Source organism: Amphibalanus amphitrite, unplaced genomic scaffold (genome assembly GCF_019059575.1).
Source record: "Amphibalanus amphitrite isolate SeventyFive unplaced genomic scaffold, NRLGWU_Aamphi_draft 000271F_arrow, whole genome shotgun sequence".
NCBI classification, from domain to species: domain Eukaryota; kingdom Metazoa; phylum Arthropoda; class Thecostraca; order Balanomorpha; family Balanidae; genus Amphibalanus; species Amphibalanus amphitrite.
The window spans coordinates 290,589-316,912 of NW_024881766.1; the positions used below are offsets into that span (position 1 = coordinate 290,589).

Genomic DNA, 26,324 nt, shown 5'->3' on the forward strand with positions numbered 1-26,324 from the left:
CCTTGCTACTTGATCCAGTGTGAAGCAAAAGCAAGATGAAGTCAAGTCGAGACTTGAGAAAACAGGAGCCATCACTCGAGCCGAACCCGAGCAAAGCCACAGCAGTTTGCAATGTATAAACTCCATTCACTTCTATGGCTTAAGTCGGGATAGACAGGGCACACAGAGTGGGCTTGCCGGAGTTCAGCCCGCTCGGGCCCAGAGTAATCTCCATTATATAAATGGATTCACTGCTCGGGCTTAAATCGGGCTAACGCCAATTGTCGCTCAACTAGGGCTAAACTACGGCTGTCCGGAGGTCGCAGAGCGGGCATACCTCCGGCAGAGCATGGGCTTTAGTCGGCGTATTTGTGTCATACGCCGACTTTAGCCCAAGCCCTAGCCGTTTTTAGCCCGACTAAAAATCTCGGGCAATCCGCACTTGAGCCTGCTTGGGCCCGGAGCAAAATTGCTGGCTGGGATAACACCGAGTACCTAAAACGCATTTTGTCGAAAATCAGCGATAAGCGTCAGTTGTCTAGTACATATGTTGCTATTAGAGGTCACTGGTCATATCAGGTCAGGTCACAAGTCAGGTCACCAAAGGTCACCAAGGGTCACCACATGAGCCCAACTTTACTAAGGTTATGTGATGCATGTTTTATGGCCAGTTTTTCATTTCCAACTCAATGGTGTTGGTTATAAGACCATCAGGTACGGTTTAGGTCACTTTCTGGTGGAGGTCAGGTCAAGGTCAGGTCAAAAAAGGTCAAATTTCAAAGTTGATATTTTTGCATAAAATGGGTATCGATTCGATGCAGCTCGTCACGGGGAGTCTAATGGTGGTCTTTGTTTTGCGCTACCCCAGCCAGCAATTCGCTTGGGCTGAACTGTGGCAAACGTCGGGCAGCTTGGGCTTAGCTTGGGTTTGCCCACTTTGATCAAAACCAATGCATTTTTTACTAGGGCTGAGCTGGGGCATGCCGCAGCTATGCCCACGTGCGGATAGCAGTAGCTCAGCCCGACATCTGCCCGCGCATCCAAAACAGGCTTAACTTGGGCGGAGCGCGGGCTGATCAAGCTGGCTGTGTCCTTCGGCTAACTGGAGTAAAGCCGGAGCTTAGCCATACTTGTTCGGCCGTTCGCGCATGCGCAGTTCTGCGCCAATCATGTGCAGCGTTTGTGACAGTCTGTGCGCTGTGCGACGAAACGACACACCGGTGTTGAGGCATTTGGTGGTTGATGTTTGGGCGCGTGTGACAGCGCGAAGAAGGGATAGTGCTCACTGCTCTTATCAAGTGGTCTGGCGTGGAGTTTTACGGTAGGTAAGTGTATTGAATGGTGCGCTTGATCGTATGTAAGCGTCATGATTTTGACTGAGTTTCACGCCATCAAACATGAATCTGAATAGCTGTTCAGCCTGGCGACTTATACCCTCGCTCAGAAAAGCCGCATTCCGTGCCTTTATATCTTTGTGAAATACCAGCACTTCTGAACCAGGAAAATGAAATACAAACACAAATATTTATCTACTTATCACCGAGCACGCTCATTCTCTGTCCGCGTTGAAAATCGAATGACCATTTTATACGGATCAATGAGAAGTGCTTTTACAGTATTGATGCAACAATAAGTTATTTTTCAAGCAAACATGCAATGTAAATTAAACCAATTAATCTCTTTTTCAGGTACGTACCATTAGAGTAAATGGCTCCAAAAAATGGAATAGTTATACAAACCAGGACCGGGTGGACGCCGCAGTCGCCCTCGCCAAGTGGTTTAGCGGAAACTGCCTGCTTATAATTAAGTAGGTATATCTACGGAAATACGGTATACCTACAGAGATACGGCAACTGCGCCGAAAGTTGGCCGACCACCTACTGCAGATGTGTGTGTGTGTGTGTGTGTGGAGGAGCCAGACGCCTCCAAAGCTCCCATTCACCAGAGTAAAGTTCCTTATAAACGATTGTTTGCTAATTGCTTTATGTCTTATGAGCGATTACTTGCTGTCCTTACTTTGTGCTTTCGGTTGAGTGTTCAACCAAGTATTATGAACGGGGAGGGAGGCTAGCGGGCCTTTGATTGTTTTATAGTTTTGATGGCGCTTTTCATGACTCATGCCATATTATTGCTGCAGTTTGCAGTCCACTGTTTCATGTATTTGTGTTTCATTTGAGTGTCTGTAGTCGTTTGAAATATACATTCAATCAGTCAACCACTACTTTCCTTTCGCAATGCTCGATGACCGGTTAACAGAGCATATATGTAAGTGACCGTAACAATTTCAAATATGCATTGAAACCGCACAACCTGCTGAAAAGCGCATTGGCTGCTCCTTGCTACTTGATCCAGTGTGAAGCAAAAGCAAGATGAAGTCAAGTCGAGACTTGAGAAAACAGGAGCCGTCACTCGAGCCGAACCCGAGCAAAGCCACAGCAGTTTACAATGTATAAACCCCATTCACTTCTATGGCTTAAGTCGGGATAGACAGGGGCACACAGAGTGGGCTTGCCGGAGTTCAGCCCGCTCGGGCCCAGAGTAATCTCCATTATATAAATGGATTCACTGCTCGGGCTTAAATCGGGCTAATGCCAATCGTCGCTCAACTAGGGCTAAACTACGGCTGTCCGGAGCTCGCAGGGCGGGCATACCTCCGGCAGAGCATGGGCTTAAGTCGGCGTTTTTGTGTCATACGCCGACTTTAGCCCAAGCCCTAGCCGACTTTAGCCCGACTAAAAATCTCGGGCAATCCGCACTTGAGCCTGCTTGGGCCCGGAGCAAAATTGCTGGCTGGGACGAGGTCTAGAATTGCTAAAAATTGAGTTTGAAAATTTGACGTCATCAATTTTGAACAGTTTTTTCGCTATAACTTGGCCAAAAAACGAGGTATCGATCTTAAATTTGGTATGTAGATAGAAGGCGGTAGGTACTATCACATATATTCCGTTTTTTCGAAATTCAAAAAACTTTTTGGATTTTTTAGCTATTATATTCAAAAAATATATTTTTGATTTTTGGGGGTCAAAATCAAAAAAATTCGAAAAACCGAAATAGCAGTTTTGTAGCCCTTTTAATTCCACACCTTTTATGTAAAAACATTTTTCTGTATCTCTAAAGCTGTAGGCCTGACAGCTCTTCCCGCGAAACCTTTTTTTTGGTCGAAAATGACAAAAATGACGTCACTCTGACGTCATTAGCGGCCAACCTATCATAGCCTTTGGGAAAATTTTTGGTCACCATGTGCGCTAGCTGCTCCCGGGAGGGTACTGAAAGTTTGGTTGTCGATCGGCGCAGCGGTTCTCGAGATATATTGAAAAAAGTAAAGGGGGGCAAAAAAATGCCCCCCCCCCCCCCACCGCCTGGAAGGTTAATACATGAATGTCGTGTCATGCCTAACATTAAACTTTATATTACTTTTGATTCCATCAAAAGAAAGACTTTATGATATCTTTTATTTTGATTACGGAGCGAGCGAAGCGAGCGGAGTCTTACGTAGAATAACGGAAATTTCTGAGTATGAGCGGCCGGCGTGGTCACGATTCTGCGACGCTTATATCTCAGCAGCCACTTGACCGATTTACACGTCGTAATTTTTGTAGGGTAGCTTCATTCCTTCTACCAAGTATTGGACTATTCCCGATGCATGTGGGTGACCCCTTATGCACGTGCCACGTGCAAAACGAAGAAGTGTCACTTTTGTAATTGTTGCAATATCTCGGTAACTACTTGGCCGATTGCGCTGAAAGTTGGTATGTAGGTAGGCACCCACTAGGCACTGCATATCCATGTACCAGAGTTGGGGTGCTGCTGCACGTGCGCACGTGCACGGGGGTCGTTTCCAGATCTCGAGAACGGCTGGACCGATGGCGCTCAAATTTGGTACACAGTTAGGGACCAGTTAGTAGGGTGCCGTGCACAAGTCAGTTTGGACCCATTTTGCACGTGCGCACGTGCAGGGTGCCGCTTCCAGATCTCGAGAACGGCTGGGCCGATTGTGCTCAAATTTGGCACATCGCTAGAGACCGGTTAGTAGGGTGCCGTGCACAAGTCAGCTGGAAGTACCCCCTCGAAATTTCGCACGTGCAAGGGCTCTCGCTCGCTCCGTTAGTCGCCCCAAAAGGCGTTATACTGGTTTCTTTAAAACACTCATTTCATTGAAAACATCCAAAATGTATTGTGCACGGATTTGTGTGCAGCACTTTAGAGTTAAAAACTCGCAATCACTTGTCGTACACTCATATGCCACCAGTGTTCATTTACCGCGGATTTGCTTTGTCTGCATCAAATTGTCGACAGAGAAAATCGTGCTGAACTTCTGACATTTAGTTTGTGGTAAGACGGGCAACTATGAATCCAATGGGTCTGTAATGGTGAAAATATTTTTGTTGCTGTAGGAAAAAAGAAGCATTTCTAATAAGAATATGTGCGATTCCGATACGCACAGACATGTTAGCAATATTCCTTCGGCACAGTTTATTCTCGAATAATGAATGTGAAAAACGGTTCTACATGGCTTCTGAACTAGGGCCTATATAGCACGAATCTCGCATACGAGGGCAGCGCTTTTCGAGGAGCGCTGTGGCCCGAAGGTTTGGACTTTGAATTGTGAAAAACGCCCGCCCGCCGCAAAACGCAAACACCGCAAAACGCGCAAAACGCACGCCCGAAACGCCAACGCAAAGGTCGCAAAAAAATAAACAAACGCCCGCATGCCGCAAACCGCAAATAAAAAAAAACGCCGCAAAACAATAAAACCGCCCGCATCGCACGCCCGCTAACCGCCAACCGAAAACGCCTAAAAATCGCCCGCCCGCCGCCAAAAGCAAACACCGCAAAAAACGAAAAAGCGGCCGCCAACCGCAAACAAATTTAACACCGCAAGCGACGCAAAAAAAAAGAAAACCGCCCGCATCAACCGCCCGCCCACCCGCCGCCAAAGACAAACACCGCAAAAAACGCCCGCCCGCCGCAAAACGTAAACACCGCAAAACGTGCAAAACGCACGCCCGAAACGCCAACGCAAACGGCGAAACAAATCGCCCGACCGCCGCAAACCACACAAATAAAACGCCGAAACGCCGAAAAAATAAAACCGCCCGCACCGCACCGACGCTAACTGCTAATCGAAAACGACTAAAGTCGCCCGCCAGCCGCCAAACGCAAACACCGCAAATAAGCGCCCGGCCGCAGCAACATAATAATTTATCAACGGCTGGCATACCGTTAGGTTGGTCATTTTCGCAAATCAAAAAGATATCTGCAAAAATCTCCTAGATGACAGCGCCCGAGTAAAAAACGGATGGCACGTGCGTGTTCCTCGCCCCCAACTTCCTTCAGGTCAATCGTCATTTGGGTCACCTAACGCATTAACGACCGGCTGGGTGGAATGAACATTGCGCCAAGAAACGTAAGTATATTGTCAACAAGAATCCCCAGAATGGTGGATCCCAAAAGTTTGAAACTACCACTTTGACCCACTGGACGACACCTTAAACAGTTGCCGACCGGATGACACCGATTTTTTTGGTCACCCACGCCATAGTATGCATCATGGGTGCGCCGAAATGACCCAAAGTCCAAATTTCCGGTGTGTAGGGTCATTTTCAACGGCACGTGGCACGTGGTTCTGGACTTTTCCGGTCACTTTGCGACATACCCATGGGTAGTACACCGAATGGTGGTTGATCCGCATGGAAGAAAATGGGGGGTCGTTTGGATCGTTTTCGAGCAATCTGCCGTGGAACGCATTTTTTCATTTTGCCCATTGGCTTAACCCGCGCCCTGGTGGGGTCTGTTTATAACGCGACCTGGTGGGGGGGGGGGCTATTTTTTGCCCCCCCTCGTACCAGCATCTGCGATGCTGGGCTCCGCATCGCGGGACCGCAGGTTGTTTGAGCAAGCACCTCTGTAACGCCGCAAAAACGCCACCCGCCAAACGAGAGGATGAGCCTTGCACGTGCAGACCGGAGTGGGCGTGCTAAAACTGACGTGCACGGCACACTATTCGCCCGTCTAGAGCGGTGTGCAAAATTTGGGTGCAATCGGCCCGGCCGTTTTCGAGATCTTGAAGCGGCACCCTGCACGTGCGCACGTGCAAGCTGGGTCCCAACTGACTTGTGCACGGCACTCTATTCGCCGGTCTCTAGCGGTGTACCAAATTTAATCGCATTCGGCCCAGCTGTTTCCAAGATCTGGAAACGACCCCTACACGTGCGCACGTGCAGTTGTACCCCAACCGTGGCACATGAAAATACATACTTACTGACTTGTGCACGGCACCCTACTAACCAGTCTCTACATAGTGGTATGCCAAATTTGAGCACAGTCGGTCCAGCCGTTCTTGAGATATGGAAGCGTCAGCCTGCACGTGCGCACGTGCAAACTGGGCCCCATCTGACTTGTGCACGGCACCCTACTCGCCGATCCCTAACGGTGTGCCAAGTTTGATCACAATCGGCCCAGCCGTTCTCGAGATCTGGAAGCGTCACCCTGCCCGTGCGCACGTGCAGCGGCACCCCAACCGTGACACATGGAAATGCATTGCACGGCGGGTGCCTACATCCATGCCAAGTATCAGTGCAATCGGCAAACTAACTACAGAGTTATTAGACTTGTTACCGAACTGACACCTCTTCGTTTTGCACGTGGCACGTGCATTAGGGGTCACCCATACGTATCGAGGGTAGCACACTACGTGTGAGAAAGGAAGAAGCTATCCCACGCAAAAGACCGCAAGTGAATCGGTCAAGCGGTTGTGGAGATATAAGCTTTGCAAAGGCGCCCCCAGGGCGGCCGACTGCCAATAATTAGCAATAATCAGCGTCGCGTCCGCACATGGGAGGTGTCCCCTTCACCTGTTCGTATACTCTAATGTGGTTGGGTTCAAGTCACAGTCGAGCCCTGATTTTTTACAGCTTTTCTTAAAAACGGCACATCGTGCAGTGACGTCCTATGCATCAGTGGAAAGAGCATCAAAAGTTGTATATTATATTAACTTTTCACCTATATATCTTACTAAAGATAAAAGTTATAGAGGAATAAAGACGCTCCCATTGACTTTCCATGTTAAAAATTTTCATTTTCCAACGAACTTTATTAGAAAAAACGATTTCTGCCAGCTTAACGAAGCATACCAGCATGTACTACGCTCTTTCCTGTACAAGCTATAAGAGTTTGGGCAAATTCTATCTCTAAAATTTTGTACAATGAACGAATGAAAATGTCTCTGCAAAGTCTCGGCATCGCCGTCCATTGACTTAACATGGGACACAGCAAAATTCCAACTTTGATCTCGTGCAAAGACACGTTCCGAGATTCTGAGGGGTATACAGCGCACACTGGCGTGTACCCAAACGTGTTTGCCATAAAATGCTGGGAGAACTGACACCTCTTCGTTTTGCACGTGGCACGTGCATTAGGGGTCACCCATACGCATCGAGAATAGCACACTACGTGTAAGAAAGGAAGAAGCTATCCCACACAAAAGACCGCAAGTGAATCGGTCAAGCGGTTGTGGAGATATAAGCTTTGCAAAGGCGCCCCCAGGGCGACCGACTGCCAATAATTAGCAATAATCAGCGTCGCGTCCGCACATGGGAGGTGTCCCCTTCACCTGTTCGTATACTCTAATGTGGTTGGGTTCAAGTCACAGTCGAGCCCTGATTTTTTACAGCTTTTCTTAAAAACGGCACACCGTGCAGTGACGTTCTATACATCAGTGGAAAGAGCATCAAAAGTTGTATATTATATTAACTTTTCACCTATATATATATTACTAACGATAAAAGTTATAGAGGAATAAAGACGCACCCATTGACTTTCCATGTTAAAAATTTTCATTTTCAAACGAACTTTATTAGAAAAAACGATTTCTGCCAGCTTAACGAAGCATACCAGCATGTACTATGCTCCTTTCTCTACAAGATATAAGAGTTTGGGCGAAATCTATCTCTAAAATTTTGTAAAAAGATCGAATGAAAATGTCTCTGCAAAGTCTCGACATCGCCGTCCATTGACTTAACATGGGACACAGCAAAATTCCAACTTTGACCTCGTGCAAAGACACGTTCCGAGATTCTGAGGGGTATACAGCGCACACTGACGTGTACCCAAACGTGTTTGCTATAAAATGCTGGGAAGAAAACCACCTCTTCCTTGGCTCGTTTTTCCGCTATTGGCGATCGCGCAAAAAGTGTCCAAAACCCCGTTCACTTAACATGGGGAAAATGGAATCGCACGTGCCACGCGCAAACGAATTCTTAGCGAGTAGTGACCGGTGCCATCAGGTAGATCGCCTCCGGGAGCCCATACCCTGAAATTTTTACGAAGATTGAGCGATTCGTTTAGGCCAGACTCAAGATGTCTCGATTCGCTGCCAGACTTGCAAAACATAGCCCGGAGAACGACCGCTCCGGTTGTTTTTCAATAGAAAAACACAATTCTAACGAATAGTGTTTGTCTTTTCAAACAACCTGCGGTTATCTCCGAAATTACTGGACGGATCCGCAAAATTCAAACGGCGTTCGAAAGGCCTGTCAAATTTGTCGAGGGAAACCAAATTTTATTGACCTTGGGGTCACTGATGACGTCACAGGTCAGGTCAAAGATGAAATGTTTCACCGTTCACGGGTCTTCTAGGGAATGCGCTATAACACCGAGGAAAACGCATTTTGTCGGGAATCAGCGATAGGGCGTCAGTTGCCTAGTAGATATGTTGCTGTTAGAGGTCACTGGTCATACCAGGTCAGGTCACAGGTCAGGTCACCAAAGGTCACCAAGGGTCACCACATGAACCCAACTTTACTAAGGTTATGCGATGCATGTTTTATGGCCAGTTTTTCATTTCCAACTCAATGGTGTTGGTTATAAGACCAACAGGTACGGTTTAGGTCACTTTCTGGTGGAGGTCAGGTCAAGGTCAGGTCAAAAAAGGTCAAATTTCAAAGTTGATATTTTTGCATAACATGGGTATTGATTCGATGCAGCTCGTCACGGGGAGTCTAATGGTGGTCTTTGTTTTGCGCTACGAGGTCTAGAATTGCTGAAAATTGAGTTTGAAATTTGACGTCATCAATTTTGAACAGTTTTTTCGCTATAACTTGGCCAAAAAAAGAGGTATCGATCTCAAATTTGGTATGTAGATAGAAGGCGGTAAGGACTATCACATATATTCCGGTTTTTTCGAAATTCAAAAAACTTTTTGGATTTTTTTGGATATTATATTCAAAAAATCTATTTTTTGATTTTTGGGGGTCAAAATCCAAACATTTCAAAAATCCGAGATGGCAGTTTTGTAGCCCTGTCTATTCTACAGCTTTTATGTCTGTATCATTTTTCTGTATTTGCAAAGCTATAGGCCTGACAGCTCTTCCCGCGAAACCCTTTTTTGGGTCGAAAACGGCAGAACATGACGTCACTCTGACGTCATTTCCGGCCAACCTATCATAGCCTTTGGAAAAATTTTTGGTCACAATGTGTAAAATTGATGTCCGGGAGGGTACTAAAAGTTTGGTGACGATCGGCGCAGTGGTTCTGGAGATATATCGAAAAGTCTGGAGGGGGGGCAAAAAATAGCCCCCCCCCACCAGGTCGCGGGTTAACACGGGAATTTTCAAAGTCACGTGGCACGTGCACCAGATGGTCCGCGGAGGGGAGACCCATACCAGAACGTAGATCACCTGGCCCACTAGAAATCCTGAAAAAATCAGAATTTTTGGAGCAGCCGTTTTCAAGAGCATCAAGTTGTACTGATCTCAGGCAGCTTTTGCCAAATTGTCAGGGAACTCAGATTTGTTTTTCAATAGAAAAACACAATTCTAAAGAATAGTGTTTTAACTATTGACAACAAACCTTCGGTTACTGCCATTTCCGAAGCACTTCAGACCAACGAGCGACTGTATCAATGCGGCTAATCTCGGGCATTTGTTGCGAGCTGTGCTGGTCAGTGAAAGAAGCTGGCCGTCTTGCCCTACCCATGTGACCGTCTTACCCCATGGGGTGGGGTAAGACGGGTTTTTGCAAGGTTTTGCAAAAATAGCTGCAGTTTATTTGTTGAATCAGGTCTAAATCTCATCTTCTGGCAAATGGAAGTAAAATGTCTAAAAAGGTTTTCGCTCAGTTTTCCCGTTTCTATGATGTTTCTAACCGGCCGAAAAATTGCTTCAAAGTTAACCCGCGCCCCGCTGGGCTATTCAGACATACGCGTTTTGCTGGGGGAGGGGGGGGGCAGATTCTGCCCCCCCCCCTGTCTAACTTCCGAACCGATGGTCGTAGAAGGACGGGGGAAAACGGCAATCGAAAGCTCTCAACAAGGCGGATCTAAAGAGCCCAATTTTTTTGACTAAGTAGGTCAGAGGTCAGGTCAAGGTCAGGTCAAGTGTACAAGATGCAAGTTTCTACAGTATCGGCCTTGCACCGTAGTTACCGAAGAATGGACTGAGTCTGATTGCCCAAAACGTGTTCTTAGACTACCAAGACAATATTCGTTGCATACAATGTCATTCAAAGGTCAAGGTCAAGGTCAGGTCAGGTCAGGTCAGGTCACCAAAAACAAATATAGAAAAAGGCATGTGCGACACATGTTTTATGGGTCATTTTACTCATAGAATTCAATAGGCGCACTCAATAAGTGATATGGACCACCTATGGATGAACTTGGGGTCGAGGTCAGGTCAAGGTCAAGTCAAGTGAGGTCAAATTTTGAAGTTGGCTGTTAAGGCCTAAAAAGGTGTCTATCTGATGCAGTTTTTCACGGCGAATCGAATGGTGCTATTTTTGTTTCCGTACGAGGTCTAGAACTTCCAAGAAAATCATTTTCAAAAAATTTTGTGTGTCGTGACGTCATAAAATTTTGAATAACTCCCACATTTTGAACCGATTCTTCTCAAAATTGGTATGTATGTGCACATACACCACTTCTCTGATATATATTCCGTTTTTTCGATACACTTAAAATTTTGGATTTTATAATTATTTTCCCAAAAAAGTCAGTTTTTAGAAAGAAAAAAATCGGGGGAAAATCCAAAAATTTTAAAAAACCGAGATAGCCCTTTGATAGACAAAGTAGAATCACGTATAACCTTTTTTGTTACGTCTTGATTCCTTTAAAAATGAAGATGTTAGCGGCGTTTGAAATTTTGCCGTTTTTGAGGCAAAAATGGCGAACATGACGTCACTAAAACGTCAATTTCTCAAAAAGTTTCCGACGCATTTCGCTCAACTTTGCAGGGAACGTGCAAATTGATGTATAATAAGGTATTGAAAGTTTGACGTCGCTGGCGTAACGCGTTTAGAAGTTATTTGCGAAAAACGGGAGGGGGGCAGATTCTGCCCCCCAGCGGGGCGCGGGTTAAGGTGCCCGTCGTACCCCACTTTCCCCTAGGTACATATATACTCGAAGATACCACGTATGTATATTGGTATAAATTTATATGTTTATGTATTACAGACATGTACATTGTACTTCATACAACTGTAAGCATTGCAAGTTGCAACCCATCCCCTAATATCATACACATGCAACGTTGTGTTTTGTTGACCAAATCTGATCGGCTCGTCCATTTGCCGTCTTCGCTGACCATTTGCATATACCGGCATTACATGTGTGATCTGTGGTATCTCACCTCTGACATTGAGGCGCCTGAGACCCTTTGGCAGCTGCCCCCTCAGTCGCGGGAGGTCGGCGGCGGTGACTGACAGCCGCTTCACAGTCTTCCGTGAGCTCTGCAGCTCCGTCAGCTCGCTCTCACCGACTCCGGCCGGAAGGATGACAGTGTTTGGGTCCACCCTGATGATGGCACCACGAAGTTGACTTGGGATAGTAGTTATTTGTGCTGGAAAGGTGATCGAGCCAATGTCAGGCATTGGTCTAGCTCAAACATAAGTGTTCACTTACCTACAGGCTACAGGTATAGCAAACACAGAATGAAAACAGTTTGTGGCTACAATGCTGTGATAATTCCGTGTCTCAATGAATATGTTCTTTATCAAAACGATGTGGATTTCATAAATTACGGTGACTTTCCGTAACAGAATAGTCAACGAATAAAATGACAATGGGTCTTTGACATATAGGTAAAACAAAAATCACAATTAAATTAGTACATTATAATTCGAACTAGGCATATTCTCATAATGTCAATTAATCAATCTGACAGCTTTTGTAACCTTTTCACATAGGTATTTTGTTCAGCTCTTAGGTGTAGGTACCTGTTTCAACTTTGTATCGTTATAAATTTCGTAGCGTAAATATTACGACCAATACAGGCCCAAATCATTGACCAGCACCATTCACCACACGACTTGTCATCCTACGGCTTACCATGGCTTATGGCTTCCGTCTTACCTTAGGATGAGGCAGCATTACCTACAGTACATGTAATATGTGTTGTATCCATAACAGTGTTCTAAAATTGAATTTTGGTTGGGTGTGCTGATGAAGAAAAAAATCCTAGGATGAGAAAAAAGAAAGTAAATAACTGAAGTATTTTTTGCAAAAAGGTGTAATGCTAATTTTTATCCCAACTGATAAACCAGGATTTCATGTCGGGATCTTGACAGGGTGTGAAACAAAAGGATGTGGATGCTTCAACTGTCAAGTGACATGTAAACTGGCTGTTCGATTGCATGGAACCTTTTTCAGAGATGAAGTAAAGTCAGTCATTCATATTTTAGGGATGAAAATATTTTCCCCATCAGGTGTGATTTGCCACCAAAAAGTCTAAAAAATGGAACATTGATCCATAATCCCGTTATTCTTGGTTTGATTTAGGCTTCAGAGTGTCGAGGATAAACTGCTTCTCCACGTTATTTATGAACATTTGCTAGAAAAAAAATAGGCAGTTCCTTAGAGCAAAAATCACAAATAAGGAGCAGTATTGCCGGCCTGTTTCTCCGTTCTTCGTGTCCCCGTGTCGCCCCTGCCGCGTTCAGGAGCGCCCGGCAGCGCCATCTCCACCTGACCAGTCCGACAGCGTTTGGGTTCGCCGCGCACCGCCGACAATCAGCTGACGCGGCCGGCAGCGTGTCTCAAGGTCAATGGAGGTCAGCCGGGCCGCGGCCCGCCGGGTTGGCCGTGACGTCACAGCCAGCGAGCGCCGAGCGCCGAAACACCCACTGTAGTTAATCACCTCCTAACCATGAATGTATAAATAACTTCCACCGCTGCTCACCATCTGTGTCTAGTAGCGTAATCCGAGACCCCAGCTCCGTGGCCAAGTGGCTGATGGTGTCGGCAGCCACCCCCTGGAGAGATACCGACAGACCACTCCCGTACCGTCCCGGCCACCTCGGCTTCGTCACCTCCGGCCCTGTCGGACAGAGCTGTGTCAGCTGACAGCAGTCGGACGGAGCCGCTGCCGGGTCGGGAGGCGGCTGACACTGTAGTGTCAAACCCTGACACAGACGACACTGACAAAGCCCGGGTCGATCGGCACTGTTGGACAGTAATTGAACATTGTGCACAATGCATGCACTACGCTTATACATGCGTCAGTTAATTAATACAGTTCAGTACATACAGGTCGTACAGGTTCAGTACATACAGGTCATATTCGTTTGCAAGAGTATAAAGTAGGTATGTACAATACAGTGGCTAATGTTTGTGTAGCAGGTAGGTAGCATGGCACACATATGTCTGCTGAACTTTTATCACTGAAACTGTTACTTTATGTGAGCTATGTAAGTACCACCATTCAGAAATAATAGTACGCGTTTCCTCAACTATTTCTCACCGGCAACGTATAGCGTCCTCAGTGACGTCGGCAGCAGCCGCAGCCACCGCCCCGTTCCGAAGGACGGGACCCTGACGGTCAGCTCCTCCAAGCGGGGAAGACTCTGCAGGAGCGCCGTCAGCTGATCCTCTCCAAGGGCTGACGGAGCGTCGAACGTCGTCACGGTCCTTAGCGCCTCTCTCAGCACTGTGGCATCACTGTGTGCCGATGGCTGGGGCTCCGTCTGTACCGTGACGTCACTGTCTGCCAATGGCCGGGGCTCCATCTGCACCGTGAGGTCATGAAACGCTTTTGTTATTTTACTGAAAAGACAAGAAAAAGTACATACATCAAAATGCAAAAGAAGTTTACAACTTAAGTTGGCTCCTTTGATGATCCGATATGCATTTACATATTGTCGTCAGCAATAGTAGGTATGTTATCAAATCTATTCGGTTGTACATATAAAATCGTTCAGAGTTGATTTCATACGAATCTGAAGGATTTGATACGACCGACTAGATTTTGTGACACGAATTCTGATGAAGACATGTAAATACCAGCGGGATATGATGCCCCGAACTGGCCAACTGTATACACTGGCTGTCGAAAACTGGAACAAAACGATCGAGACTAAACGGCTAACTTGCAGAAGATGGTACGAATTTAAGGCATGCGCCAGCCCGCGCCCGCTGTGCGCTGGTCTAGCCACCTGGTGGTAACATGTGTCACTAGTGTTAGGGTGACCTGCCGAGAGCGTGAGCGCCTCGAGTGACCGCCGGCTGAGCCGGCATTGTGTGTGTTGGCGCCGTGCTGTGCGCATCCGTCTGCTCGTCCGGCCGCAATAGAGTGTCTCGCTGAAGCTCGGGTGTCTGCTACTGGCGTGGTGGCAGCGCCTTTGCCCACCTCTCCTAGTGCCACGCAAGACATTGCTTCTCCTCTGCAAGGATCAGCGAGCTTTGCTCAATCTGCATCGCCAGCGCTCTACGCACAGGACTTGGAGCCAAGATGGCGGGCGTTCGTGCCCCAAAGCAGTGGTCACTGACAAAGGACGAGTGTATTACGTCATTCGAGAGTTGGCGCCAAAACCTGCTCTATACCCTGTCGCTCGATAATATTTTCGCAAAGTTTCTCGAGCAGGGAGTCGTGTGGCAAAAGAAGACGGCTGACTGTCCGACACGTGGCTTCTCCGACGACAGCTCGAACGTCCCCGCATCCAGCCGTCTCACCGCCGCTCAGAAGACAGTCCAGTTGTTGTTGTTGTTGTTGTTGTTGTTGTTGTTGTTGTTTGTTCCCTCCAGGTCGACCTCAGTCGACTGTAGCCTGACGGCTCTGCAGGGCCCTGCGCACTGCGGGCAGTGTCGCGACGGGTTCCGGCCGATTCGGTGGAGGTACTGGGCGGAGCCTGACCAGTGCCCCGCTCGCAACTGGTGCACATCCACCGCCTCTGCTCGACCCAGGTGTCTGACTGGTCCCGGCAGCTTCGCTCCCATGAGGCTGCGGTACCATCCGCGCGGCCAGTCGCTGACCCACTGGTCCCGCGCCGTCCTTGCCACCGCGCGGTACACCGTCATGGCGTCGACGGGGACTTCCTCTTGGTCCAGTGCTGAAGCTTGCTTCGCCAGCTCGTCCGCTCTCTCGTTCCCGGGCAGGCCGCAGTGGGAAGGTACCCGGTAGGTACACCTGCCGCGGGCCGACAGCTGTTGAAGCGCCGCCCAGATTTCTCCTCCTATGAGCGTTGTTTGGGTAGAGGGGCCACCCCGGAGTGCCGCCAGAGCTGACTGGGAGTCCGTGCATATCACGATCGGCTCAGGAGGGAGGGTTTGTCGGTCCAGCAGGAACTTCAGCGCTTCTCTGAGGGCTACCATTTCAGCACGGTAGCTGGAGCAGACGTTCCCCGCCGGCACCGTGAGTAGGTGCTGCTGGCCGTCCGGGTCCTCGATGAAAACGCCAGCGCCGCCGTTTGTGATGCCTCCCTCCACCGAGCCGTCGGACCAAACCCAAGTCGCGCACTGTGGCAGACTACCTAGGTGACAGGTCGTCTAGGTCGTTAGCCTCCTGGAGGAGCCGGCCATCAGACGCCTGGCGTCACGGTGGGAGGTGGGGGCCGTCAGGCCCGCCGCGCCCGGCCTGCAGCCGGAACACGGTCACCAAACGGGCTCCAACCGTGCCCTCTCCGAGAGGGACCTGGCAGCGGCCTCCCGCCGCGCCACCTGCCGCTTCGCACCTCTTCCAGACAGTCCAGCTCGAGCTCATGTTAGGGCAGATTGCCAATTTTTGCCCGATCATCGCTCGCAACTCCATTGTGAAAAACTCCACGTTACTGCAGCAGATCTGGTAGTAAATCCGGCTTCACTTTGGATTCCAGTCATCAGGCTCTCATTTGCTTGATTTCACTGCAATTCAGCTGCAACCTGACGAACGACCGGAGGATCTGTTCCAGCGTCTTATGGCGTTCGCCGAGGATAATTTGCTGAAGTCCGACCATGACGTCACTCATCACGGCCTCCTACCGTCGTCGGATGAGGACATGTCGCCATCTCTGGAGAACTTCATCGTCCTACATTGGCTCTCGCTACTGCATCCGCGCCTTCCGGCCCTCGTCAAGCATTGTTACGGCCTGGAGCTGCGAACCCGTACCCTGGCATCTCTGAAGCCGGAAATCAGGCAGTCTATCGACTCTCTTCTCGCTGAGCTGCAGTCTGGAGAACACGCGCAAGTTTTGCGTTCTGCAATCGCCAGGTTCCAGCAAGTTCGCCCCCGCAGTCAGCTGGCTGGATCCGCCTCTGCGGGCCGGCCAACGGCCGTGCCCGCCGGCGGTCGGCCTGCGCCCGCTGCCGGCCGCTCCGCCCCTGCGCTCGGCGGCGGCCGGTCCGGTCCGACTGACCTGTCTGGGAGTGAGCGCCGCGGCGGCCGCGGCCACCGTTCCGTGCGTACATGTGCACTCTGCGTGGCGGCCGGTCGTCCAGGTGCCGACTCGCACTTTTTGAGTCGCTGCCGCTTCTTGCCCATCGAGGATCGTCGCTTCATGGCTGGCGTACGTCTCATCGCCGGATGCGACGACCTCTGTGAGGACTTGGACTCTGAGGGTGCATCTCGCCTCTCACAGACGGACTTTGATAACCAGGTATGTGTTGTCTCTAGTGATGAGGTAGATGCGTGCTCAGAGCTGATATGGGCAGTTGCACTAAACCCGAGTCTTCATCTACTGGTGTGATTGACTACGGTCATGATTCAGCTGTCAATGAGGTCAATTAGTGTGTTCGTGACAATATCAATGATTCGTCCGATGTTCCCGCGCGTCGCATCCAGCCCGAGCCTTCGCCGTTTTTACCCGTGCACTGTGGGTCGGTCCCTCTCCGCCTGACTCTCGACTCGGGCGCGGAGATTAACTTGATTCGTGACACAGTAGCCGTTTTAGTCGGAGCCCCTATCTCAAAGACGACTCAGAATGCCTTTCAGGCTGATGGTCACTCTAAGCTCAACGTAATTGGAGAAACTACTCTGATATTGCATCGTGGCTCCCTTGAGATGACCCTTCAGGCTCAGGTGGTTCAGGACCTTGACGTCGAGGTCCTTGCCGGCACTCCCTTTATGTCCCGAAACGATGTGTCTGTGCGGCCCGCGGATGGCTCAGTATCCATCGGAGGTGACGTCATCTTCCGCTACCGTGCCCGTTCTCATGTCTCCAAACAGCCCTCTCCACGTCCTGCGAGCTGTTTGATCCGCTCTCCATCTAGGTCAGTAACTCTGTGGCCCGGTGACTTCATCGAGCTGGAGGCTGCTGACATAGACCGTGACGTCGCCGTGTCCGTCGAGCCGTGGGCCTCCTCTCCCGTCCAGGATCCTGGGTCCGGTCCATGGCCTAGTCCAGCTGTTACCGCTGTGGTTGACGGCAAAATTCGTGTGCCAAACAACACCGGCTCACCTCTTAGGCTGCAGAAAAACTCTCATTTCTGCAAAATATTTTCCGTATCGTCCCCACCCGTGATCTCTCCGGCGCCAGCTTGCTCTCCGGCACCTCCACAGTCTCCGCCGGGCTCCTCAGCCACGCTGGTGTCCATTGATCCTCCTGGACTGCTTTCGGACTCTGTAAGGGCCGCGTTTGCTGCTACTATCGCGCAGTATGACTCGGTGTTTGAACCTGTTTTCCCTGGCTACAACGGCGCTGTTGGAGACATTCACGGAACTGTGAACATCGGCGCGGTTCAGCCTCCTCAGCGCATAGGTCATTTGCCTCAGTATAACCGTCAGCGGCTGTCTGAACTTCAGTCGAAGTTCGACGAACTGGAGGCCCTCGGTGTCGTCAGAAAGCCTGAGGATGTTGGCGTGGCGGTGGAATATGTCCACCCCTCCTTTCTGGTAAAAAAAGCCTAGCGGCGGAAGTCGCCTCGTCACAGATTTCACCACTGTCGGTCGCTTTTGTAAGCCTCAGCCCTCGCTGCTCCCGGACGTTGAGTCCACCCTACGCATTATTGGTAGCTGGAAGTACATCATCGTGACCGACTTGACGAAGGCATACTTCCAGGTGCCCTTGGCACGCTCGAGTCTGAAGTACTGCGGGGTGGTTACACCATTCAAAGAGGTTCGTGTATACAGCCGCTGTGCCATGGGATTGCCTGGTTCGGAATCGGCTCTGGAGGAACTCATGAGCCGTATTCTCGGTGACCTGATCCAAGATGGCAAGGTCGCCAAAATCGCTGACGACCTCTTTTGTGGCGGTGCCACACCTGGGGAGGCGCTCGAGATGTGGCACCTGGTTCTACAGGCACTCGACCACTGTGACCTCCGTCTTTCTCCCTCAAAGACGGTCATCTGCCCTCGCTCCGTCACCATTCTCGGCTGGGTCTGGTCTGACGGTCAGCTTTCTGCCAGTCCGCACCGTGTTTCGACACTGACCTCCGCGGAACCCCCTCGCACGGTAAAGAACCTTCGTAGCTTTATCGGTGCTTACAAGGTTCTCAGCAGAGTCGTGAAGGGGACGGCACACTACATGTCTCCGCTGGACGCAGTTTGTGCCGGCCGCGAGTCATCTGAGGTGATCGTGTGGACAGACGAGCTGTTATCCACTTTCCAGCGGGCTCAGTCGGCCCTGCAGCATCACCGTGCCGTCGTTATACCGCGCCCTTCGGACGATCTCTGGATTGCCACTGACGGGTCCAGCAAACTTCACGGTATCGGTGCGACGCTGTATGTGACGCGGCAGGGGCGTATAACCATGCTAGCTGGCTTTTTCAGCGCACAGCTACGCAAACACCAGATCATCTGGCTTCCATGTGAAATCGAGGCTCTCGCTATCGCCACGGCGGTAAAGCACTTTGCACCTTTTATTAGCCAGGCCTCGTCTCACGTCTGTGTGCTAACCCCTGTCTTCATTGAATTTCTCACACTATGTTCAAAATACCCAACGCTAAAAAAAATTGCCATTTTTAAAAACAGGGTTCAAAAGCAAATTTCTTGGATTGAAAGCACTGATTAGGTCATTGTACACTGTTAAGTGGCTGCCAAGGGGTTTTTCGGGGTGCTGATCACGAATATTGTGTTAGTTTTGATCACAGATGATGTCTTTAATCCTCGCCCGCACATGGGGGGTGGTTGCCACCCCCCCCCCCCCAGGCAGTCTTTCTGCTCTGCACTCAACATTTTTAGAGCTAGAAGGCTGATTTTTCGTATAGCTGCTCGTCCATCCTTTCTTGATGTCCGCTAAAAATTTCAAGTTTCTGTGATTTTTGGTTTCGGAGATATGACCTTGTTTTTCAGGTCATGTCATGACCCAAATGGCCAATTCTCAACATCTTGCGTTTGCCATGGGCCTTGTGAGCTTTTGACACCCTGATTTCGGCCTTTTTTGCCAGTCTTACCTCCCACCTATCAAGGAACATGTTGTTCGACGATGTACAGGGGTCAAGGTCAGGGTCAAGGTCAACCTAGGTCATCTAAGATAATTGCATTTTAGGCAAGCTGAATTTACTTTTTGTGAAGTTTTTTGACTGCATTTTTGGTAAAAGCTTCTCAGATCATGATTTCATGTGATATGGACCCAAAAACAATCGGTGCACACATCAGTATACACACAGACACACACAGACATACAAACACATATAATTGACCTTGACCTAACTTGACCTGAAATGACCTCAGCAGCAAAATTCTGGTCGGATAGTGTGACAAAGAGGTTCTAGCTGGCTTGGCACCAGAAAACAGCATCGCCATCGGTATTTGATAAGCAGCGCACTTGATATCCAACGGTGACCTAAAACAGCAACATTTTTTAGTTTGACCTGGCCTGGAAGGTCAATGACTGACCTGAGAAGGTAAAACTGGGTATCATTGGATTCGTCTCTTCCCAAAGAATCTTTTTGGTCTTTACTGCTAAGCTCTATCTCCAACAGGAACGAAATGGCGCGGGGGTGGTGGCAACCCCCCCCCCCCCATGTGCGTTCTAGGATGGGAAAATGGCATGTGCGGGCGAGGGTTAAGCATTTAGACCAGATCCGGTCGGGTCAGGTCAGGCCAACCAGTAGGCGTCGTGACGGGTATTCGTAGTACGTGTCAACCGCCTCTGATAGCTTCGTAACATGTTACGAAGTCACCAAAACTACTTCGTTAATGTTCAAATGGTTGCTAAATTCGAATTCAGTTCCAAAAACTATTTAGCCTAGAAACATGTAAAACTCGAAAAAGTTAACCGAGGTCACCCGAGGTCACCAAAGGTCAATAACCTGACCTGACCTTCAGGTGACCTTGACACCCACCCTAATGTATGGGAGTTACATCAAATCACATGTTTGAACGTTTGAAACCACGAAAAGCTTGCAAACGCGCGGCTAATGCGAGCCGACATACGCGAAATCGCGATTCCGGCCAAACATGGTCTCGGAAAAGAGGTCACAGGTCAAAGGTCATTTGGGTCAGGGTCATGAAATTGTCAGGGTAGGTGTACAATTGATCAATGCGAGGGTACTGAAAGTTTTGTCGCGATCGGCCGCTTTTTACGTGAGGTATTTGCGAAAAACCATGGGGGGACCTCCGACCCCCCTACACATGCGAAGGTTAATTAAATAGCCAAATGTGGACATGGGGCCCAAAGAAGCCAGTGCCGTAGCCCTTTTAGACCAGCGTGGGGCAATATAAGGGCAGCGTGGGTTCCTCTAAGACCAGCGGCGTGGGGTCCTCTGAGGCCAGATTGGGGCCCATTTGGAACAGCTCAGCTTGGGGCTATCTAAGGACAATGTAGGCTCTCTTAGGCCAACGTGGTGCCCTCTGTCCTCTGAAGTAAAAGGTTGGCGCTGGGCCCTCAGAGGCTGGCGTTGGGCCATCAGAGGCCACCTCGAGGGCCTCGACGGTCAGACTGTAGCCCTTATGCATGTTTAACCCGGCAGTTGCTGGGGTATTTCGCCACCCAACGTTTGCTGGGGGGGGGGGGGGGGGGTAAACGCCCCAGCCGATAACTCGAGAAGCAACAATAGGCGCAGCGAAACGCACGAGGCGGCAAACGAAAGAAAGCGACGAGACGCTTCAGATGAGTACTTGAAAGTTGAATTTTGAGGTCACGGGTTGGGTCAAGGTCAAGTCAAACACCTGAAATCGGGCTTTCAGTAGCATAGCCTTCAGAACCTCACAATGGGCGCCTCTCGTCATAAACTCTGTCAAAACGGTGCACAATCCTTCATAAAAGGCCTAAAAGAGTGTCATATCCATGTAGGGGTCAGTCAAGCATAGGTCAGGGTCAACGTCAGGTCAACCAGGTAGGCACGTATCCCCGAAAATCAAAACTGATATTAGCAGCCTGTGACACATGTTTTATGCGTAATTTTGGGCGTAGAACACGATGGTGATATTCATTTTATCATAGGTGTACGGGTTTGGTTCAGAAAGTTCAATTTAAGAAATGCAGGTAGGTATCATGGTCGCAAAGTAGTCACGAGAAATTGCCAAGATTAAGTTAAAGATTTTGGAATGCGAACGATAATCAAAAATCAAAGATAGCTTTTTGATTGTTAATGGTATTGGAAGTCTCATGGCGTTTAACCCGGAAAGCGGTGGGCCTACCAGCCACCTTCCGCGCGGTGGGGGGGGGGGCATTTTTTTGCCCCCCGTATCTCCGAAACTACTGGACGGATCCATAAAATCCATACGGCGTTCGATAGCCCTGTCAAATTTGTCTAGGGTAACCAAATTTCATTGACCTCGGGGTCACCGATGACGTTACAGGTCAGGTCAAAGATGAAATGTTTCACCGTTCACGGGGCTTCTAGGGAAAGCGCTATTAACACCGAGTAAAACGCATTTTGTCGAAAATCAGCGATAAGGCGTCAGTTGTCTAGTACATATGTTGCTATTAGAGGTCACTGGTCATACCAGGTCAGGTCACAGGTCAGGTCACCAAAGGTCACCAAGGGTCACCACATGAGCCCAACTTTACTAAGTTTATGCGATGCATGTTTTATGGCCAGTTTTTCATTTCCAACTCAATGGTGTTGGTTATAAGACCATCAGGTACGGTTCAGGTCACTTTCTGGTGGAGGTCAGGTCAAGGTCAGGTCAAAAAAGGTCAAATTTCAAAGTTGATATTTTTTACATCAAATGGGTATCGATTCGATGCAGCTCGTCACGGGGAGTCTAATGGTGGTCTTTGTTTTGCGCTATGAGGTCTAGAATTGCTAAAAATTGAGTTTGAAAATTTGACGTCATCAATTTTTAACAATTTTTTCGCTATAACTTGGCCAAAAAAAAGAGGTATCGATCTCAAGTTTGGTATGTAGATAGGAGGCGGTAGGTGCTATCATATATATTCCGGTTTTGCGAAATTCAAAAAACTTTTTGGATTTTTTGGCTATTATACTAAAAAAATCTATCTTTTGATTTTTGTGGGTCAAAATAAAAAAATTCAAAAAACCGAAATGGCAGGTCTGTAGCCCTTTTGATTCCACACCTATTATAAACATTTGCTGTATCTATAAAGCTGTAGGCCTGACAGCTCTTCCAGCGAAACCTTTTTTTGGGTCGAAAATGGCCAAAAATGACGTCACTCTGACGTTCTTAGCGGCCAACCTATCATAGCCTTTGGAAAAAAATTTTTGGTCACCATGTGCGCTAGCTCCCGGGAGGGTACTGAAAGTTTGGTGACGATCGGCGCAGCGGTTCTCGAGATGTATTGAAAAAACTAAAGGGGGGCAAAAAATGCATCCCCCCACCGCCTGGAAGGTTAAGGCTTGTCTGTATGTCTATTCTGTGATTTTATATGATTTTTTCAACATATGCCGTTTTGGTCGAAAACTCAAATAATGATGTCACTAAAACCTCGATATCTCAAAAATGTTCTGACCGATTTTTTTTTTTAACCCGCGCATGACTGGGGTATTTTCCAAAACGCGAGTGACTGGGGCGGAGGGGGCTCTCCAGAGCCCCCCTCCTATCTCCGAAATAACTGGGCCGATCATCAAAATTCAAACGGCGTCTGATAGCCCTGGAAAAACTGTCGAGCGAAACCAATTTTCATTGACCTCGAGGTCTCCGATGACGTCACAGGTCAGGTCAAAGTAAAAATTATCGACATTTTTGTTAGTTCACAATTTAGGCTCTGACCGCCGGACCGCCAGTCCAATCAGGCTCATTTTTGGTTTACGCACTCCTTGACGGATTCCTTAGATACCCTGAGGGTACCAAACTTTTACTTCGAATTTTTAAGGTCAAGGCCAGGTCATCCTAGGTCACGAAAATTGTATATCATGTATCGGTCACGTAACGCATGTTTTATGGTCCATTTTACTCGTAGATTTCGAAAATAGTGTCGTCTGTGTCATTTGAGGTCATTGTCAGCTGAATTTACCGGAGGTCAGGTCACTTTCAGGTCAGAAAAGGTCCAATTTTTAAAATGAATTTTTTCAACAAAAAGGTGCCTATCAGATGCAGTTTGAGCTCAGGAACACGATGGTGCCATTTGTATTGCTGTACGACGTCAAAAACGCACTGAAAAATTGATTTGAAAAAAAAAACAACATAAAATTGTAAAATTTTGACAATAATGCAAATAACATGGTGTGTCAAAAGTGTAAATAGCCGGTGCGCCGTCTGGCAACCCGGCAGCCTGCCGCCATAGGGAAATTCATGCTTTTTGTCGGTTTTTCGCTCCCTATGAGTCACTTGATCTAATTAGAGCTTAACTAGGAACGAGGCGGGTCACTTGAACGTATTCGGGAGCAGAATACGGTGTTTTGGAGCCAATACCTGGGAAACCCTACCCACCCAATGCGAGTTTTTAAGAGTCTGCATGCCCAAATTAACGTTGAGCGCGGCCTTTTTCGGTCGGTTTTCCCCGACCTTGTGGCGAAATCGGCTTATTTATTCAACCAGGGTGGGCTAATTCGCTTAACTAGGAATGAGGCGTTGAAGAGAATTATTCAAGGAATAGAGCTGTGCAAAAATATTTTTTGTATTGTTAAAACTGTGTCCGCCCTCGAACGATAAATTTTGTTGACCCATCAGAAACACATCACCTGGAATGCGTTTGGACTTGGCTGGATCTAATATTAGCGAGTATCTGCTAATGCAGTTTCTTGGCTTACATAGTACGCATACAAGCATACATACTTCCTGCCCTTGGTTATTCCTCACTTGAATGAAAATTTTGCTATGATAACTATTCCAAGCAGTTAACCCGCGCCGTGCTGGAGGGGGGGCGTTTTTACGCCCCCCCCTCAGGTTTTTCGCGAATATCTCAAAAACGGCGGCGCGCAGCGCCGCCGTTTTTGGTACACGTGTTCCTACATCATTTCCGCACATGTTGTGAAAATTTCAGACCTAGGCCGTTCAAGGTCAGGTCACCAGGTCACGTCAAGTGACCTTACCTCAGAAAAAGTTCAAAGGCTCGCTATAGCTACACCGACTGAACGATCACTTTGAAACTTTCAGCGATTGATATGAGTAACAGTATGTATAAAATGTATATCTCGGATTTTTGATATCTGTGACCTAAGGTCAGGTCAATTTTGCGACCTCTCCATTATAAGTCAATGGGAGAAAATTGAAATGCGCCTCTTTTGGACGAATATCGTTCAAAACGCTCTCAAACATCGGTTCATAGGTAAACATGACACACTGAATAGGAAAAATGCACCTGTGACCCCTCTGTGTGCCCCTGAGGTCATCTCAGGTCATGAACGGTCGCCAGCAGTTTTTTGGCTATAACTTTTGATAGAGACGTGCTAGAGCGGTGAAAACACGTCAGATGTGTTCAGCTCGACGATACGGATCGACTGATATGCAACATGACCCTTTTCGGTCAGGTCATGACCTTGACCTGAGGTCAAATTTTCAAAATGACCTTTCAAGGTCAACGAATAGTTCATTCGACGCGTCTCGACAAGAGGAACACGATGCTGGCAAAAGTAATGTCATGGCGCTTATGAGTCAAAAGTTATTGACGAAAAAACGTTTTTCGTAAAAACGGCTATTTTTGGAGTTTTTGCCCTCTGGAGGCTAAACCGTTGACCTGAGGTCAAATCTGAGAACATTACTCAGAAAGGTCTGTAAAAGGGCTATCGAATGCGCTTTTCCGCGGCGCTGTAGCTCTATCGGTTCCCGAGATAGCCGTTGGCAGTTTCCAAAATGTTGAAATAGTCAACATTTTACCTTTGGTGACCTCTGGTGACCTGACCTTTGACCTGACCCAAAAAATGACCGAAGTGTTTTCGTCCTTATTTTTGACGCTCTTTCGATTGCCGCTTACCGCGTGTCGTTACGTGGCCCAGGAGCCGAGTTAGACGGGGGGGCGTGAAAACGCCCCCCCCCCCCCCAGCACTCGGCGGAAAGTTCAGGCCACCAGCACGGCGCGGGTTAACAGGTTTTAGTGCAGTGCCAATTCTGAACCGTTCAGCGCCGCCAGTCTCCCAGGCGGCGCGTAACGGCTGCCGCTGGCCGCCGCGCCGCCGCTCTGGCAGGGTGTTTGACTTCATATCTCTGTTGCTAGAAAAGTTGTGGACCGATTTACTTGATTCTTGCATGAAAAGATCCGCCATTCAATTCTTAGCAGATAACGAAAATTTGACGTCAATTGCACGATCCGCTGCCCATATTGTGGTACTGCCATCTATTGACAAGGCTGGCGAACTAAAGCCGGGCGGCTATTTCCACTTTTGACACACCATGAACTTGGCTATTTTTGAAGATATTGGGCTAAACTTGCAAATGTAGTTCATCATTGTGGGTTCTATCACATATATTCCGGTGTTTGAGTAAAGTCAAAAACTTTTGAAAAAAAAAATCGAAAAATATATTTTTGTAATTGTAAATAAATATTTTTCAAAAAAAATTAAAATTCCGAAAATTCGAGATAGCAGTTCAATAGCTACGTGTATTTGTAGTCCACTCCTTCAAAGAAAATGGATCTAGCTTTAAAACTGAGCTCTTGAGAGCGTTTGCTGTATTTCAGTATTTAGCATGAAAATCGGCCGACACGACGTCACACTGCAACTGACGTGATTTTCGGCTAAACTATGGTAGCTAGAAAGTTGAAAGTTTAACACAAGGTGTCAAATTGATGCTTCTGAGGGTACCGCAAGTTTCGTGTTGTTCCGTCAAACGGTTTAGAAGATATTGCTGAAAAACATGAGGGGGGCTCTGTAGAGCCCCCCC

General features: G+C 48.3%; 1 protein-coding gene across 1 annotated transcript in view; it reads right to left on the reverse strand.

The window, feature by feature from the left end:
* LOC122387032 overlaps window positions 1-26,324 on the reverse strand; it is a 128,372-nt gene that overhangs the window by 60,662 nt on the left and 41,386 nt on the right. Inside the window, exons 3-5 of the mRNA XM_043376838.1 lie at window positions 13,710-14,011; window positions 13,149-13,286; window positions 11,601-11,810 (exon numbers count right to left, since the gene is read on the reverse strand). Coding sequence (XP_043232773.1) covers window positions 11,601-11,810; window positions 13,149-13,286; window positions 13,710-13,974 — 613 coding nt within the window. The 5' untranslated portion in view covers window positions 13,975-14,011. The remainder of the gene's footprint in view (window positions 1-11,600; window positions 11,811-13,148; window positions 13,287-13,709; window positions 14,012-26,324) is intronic.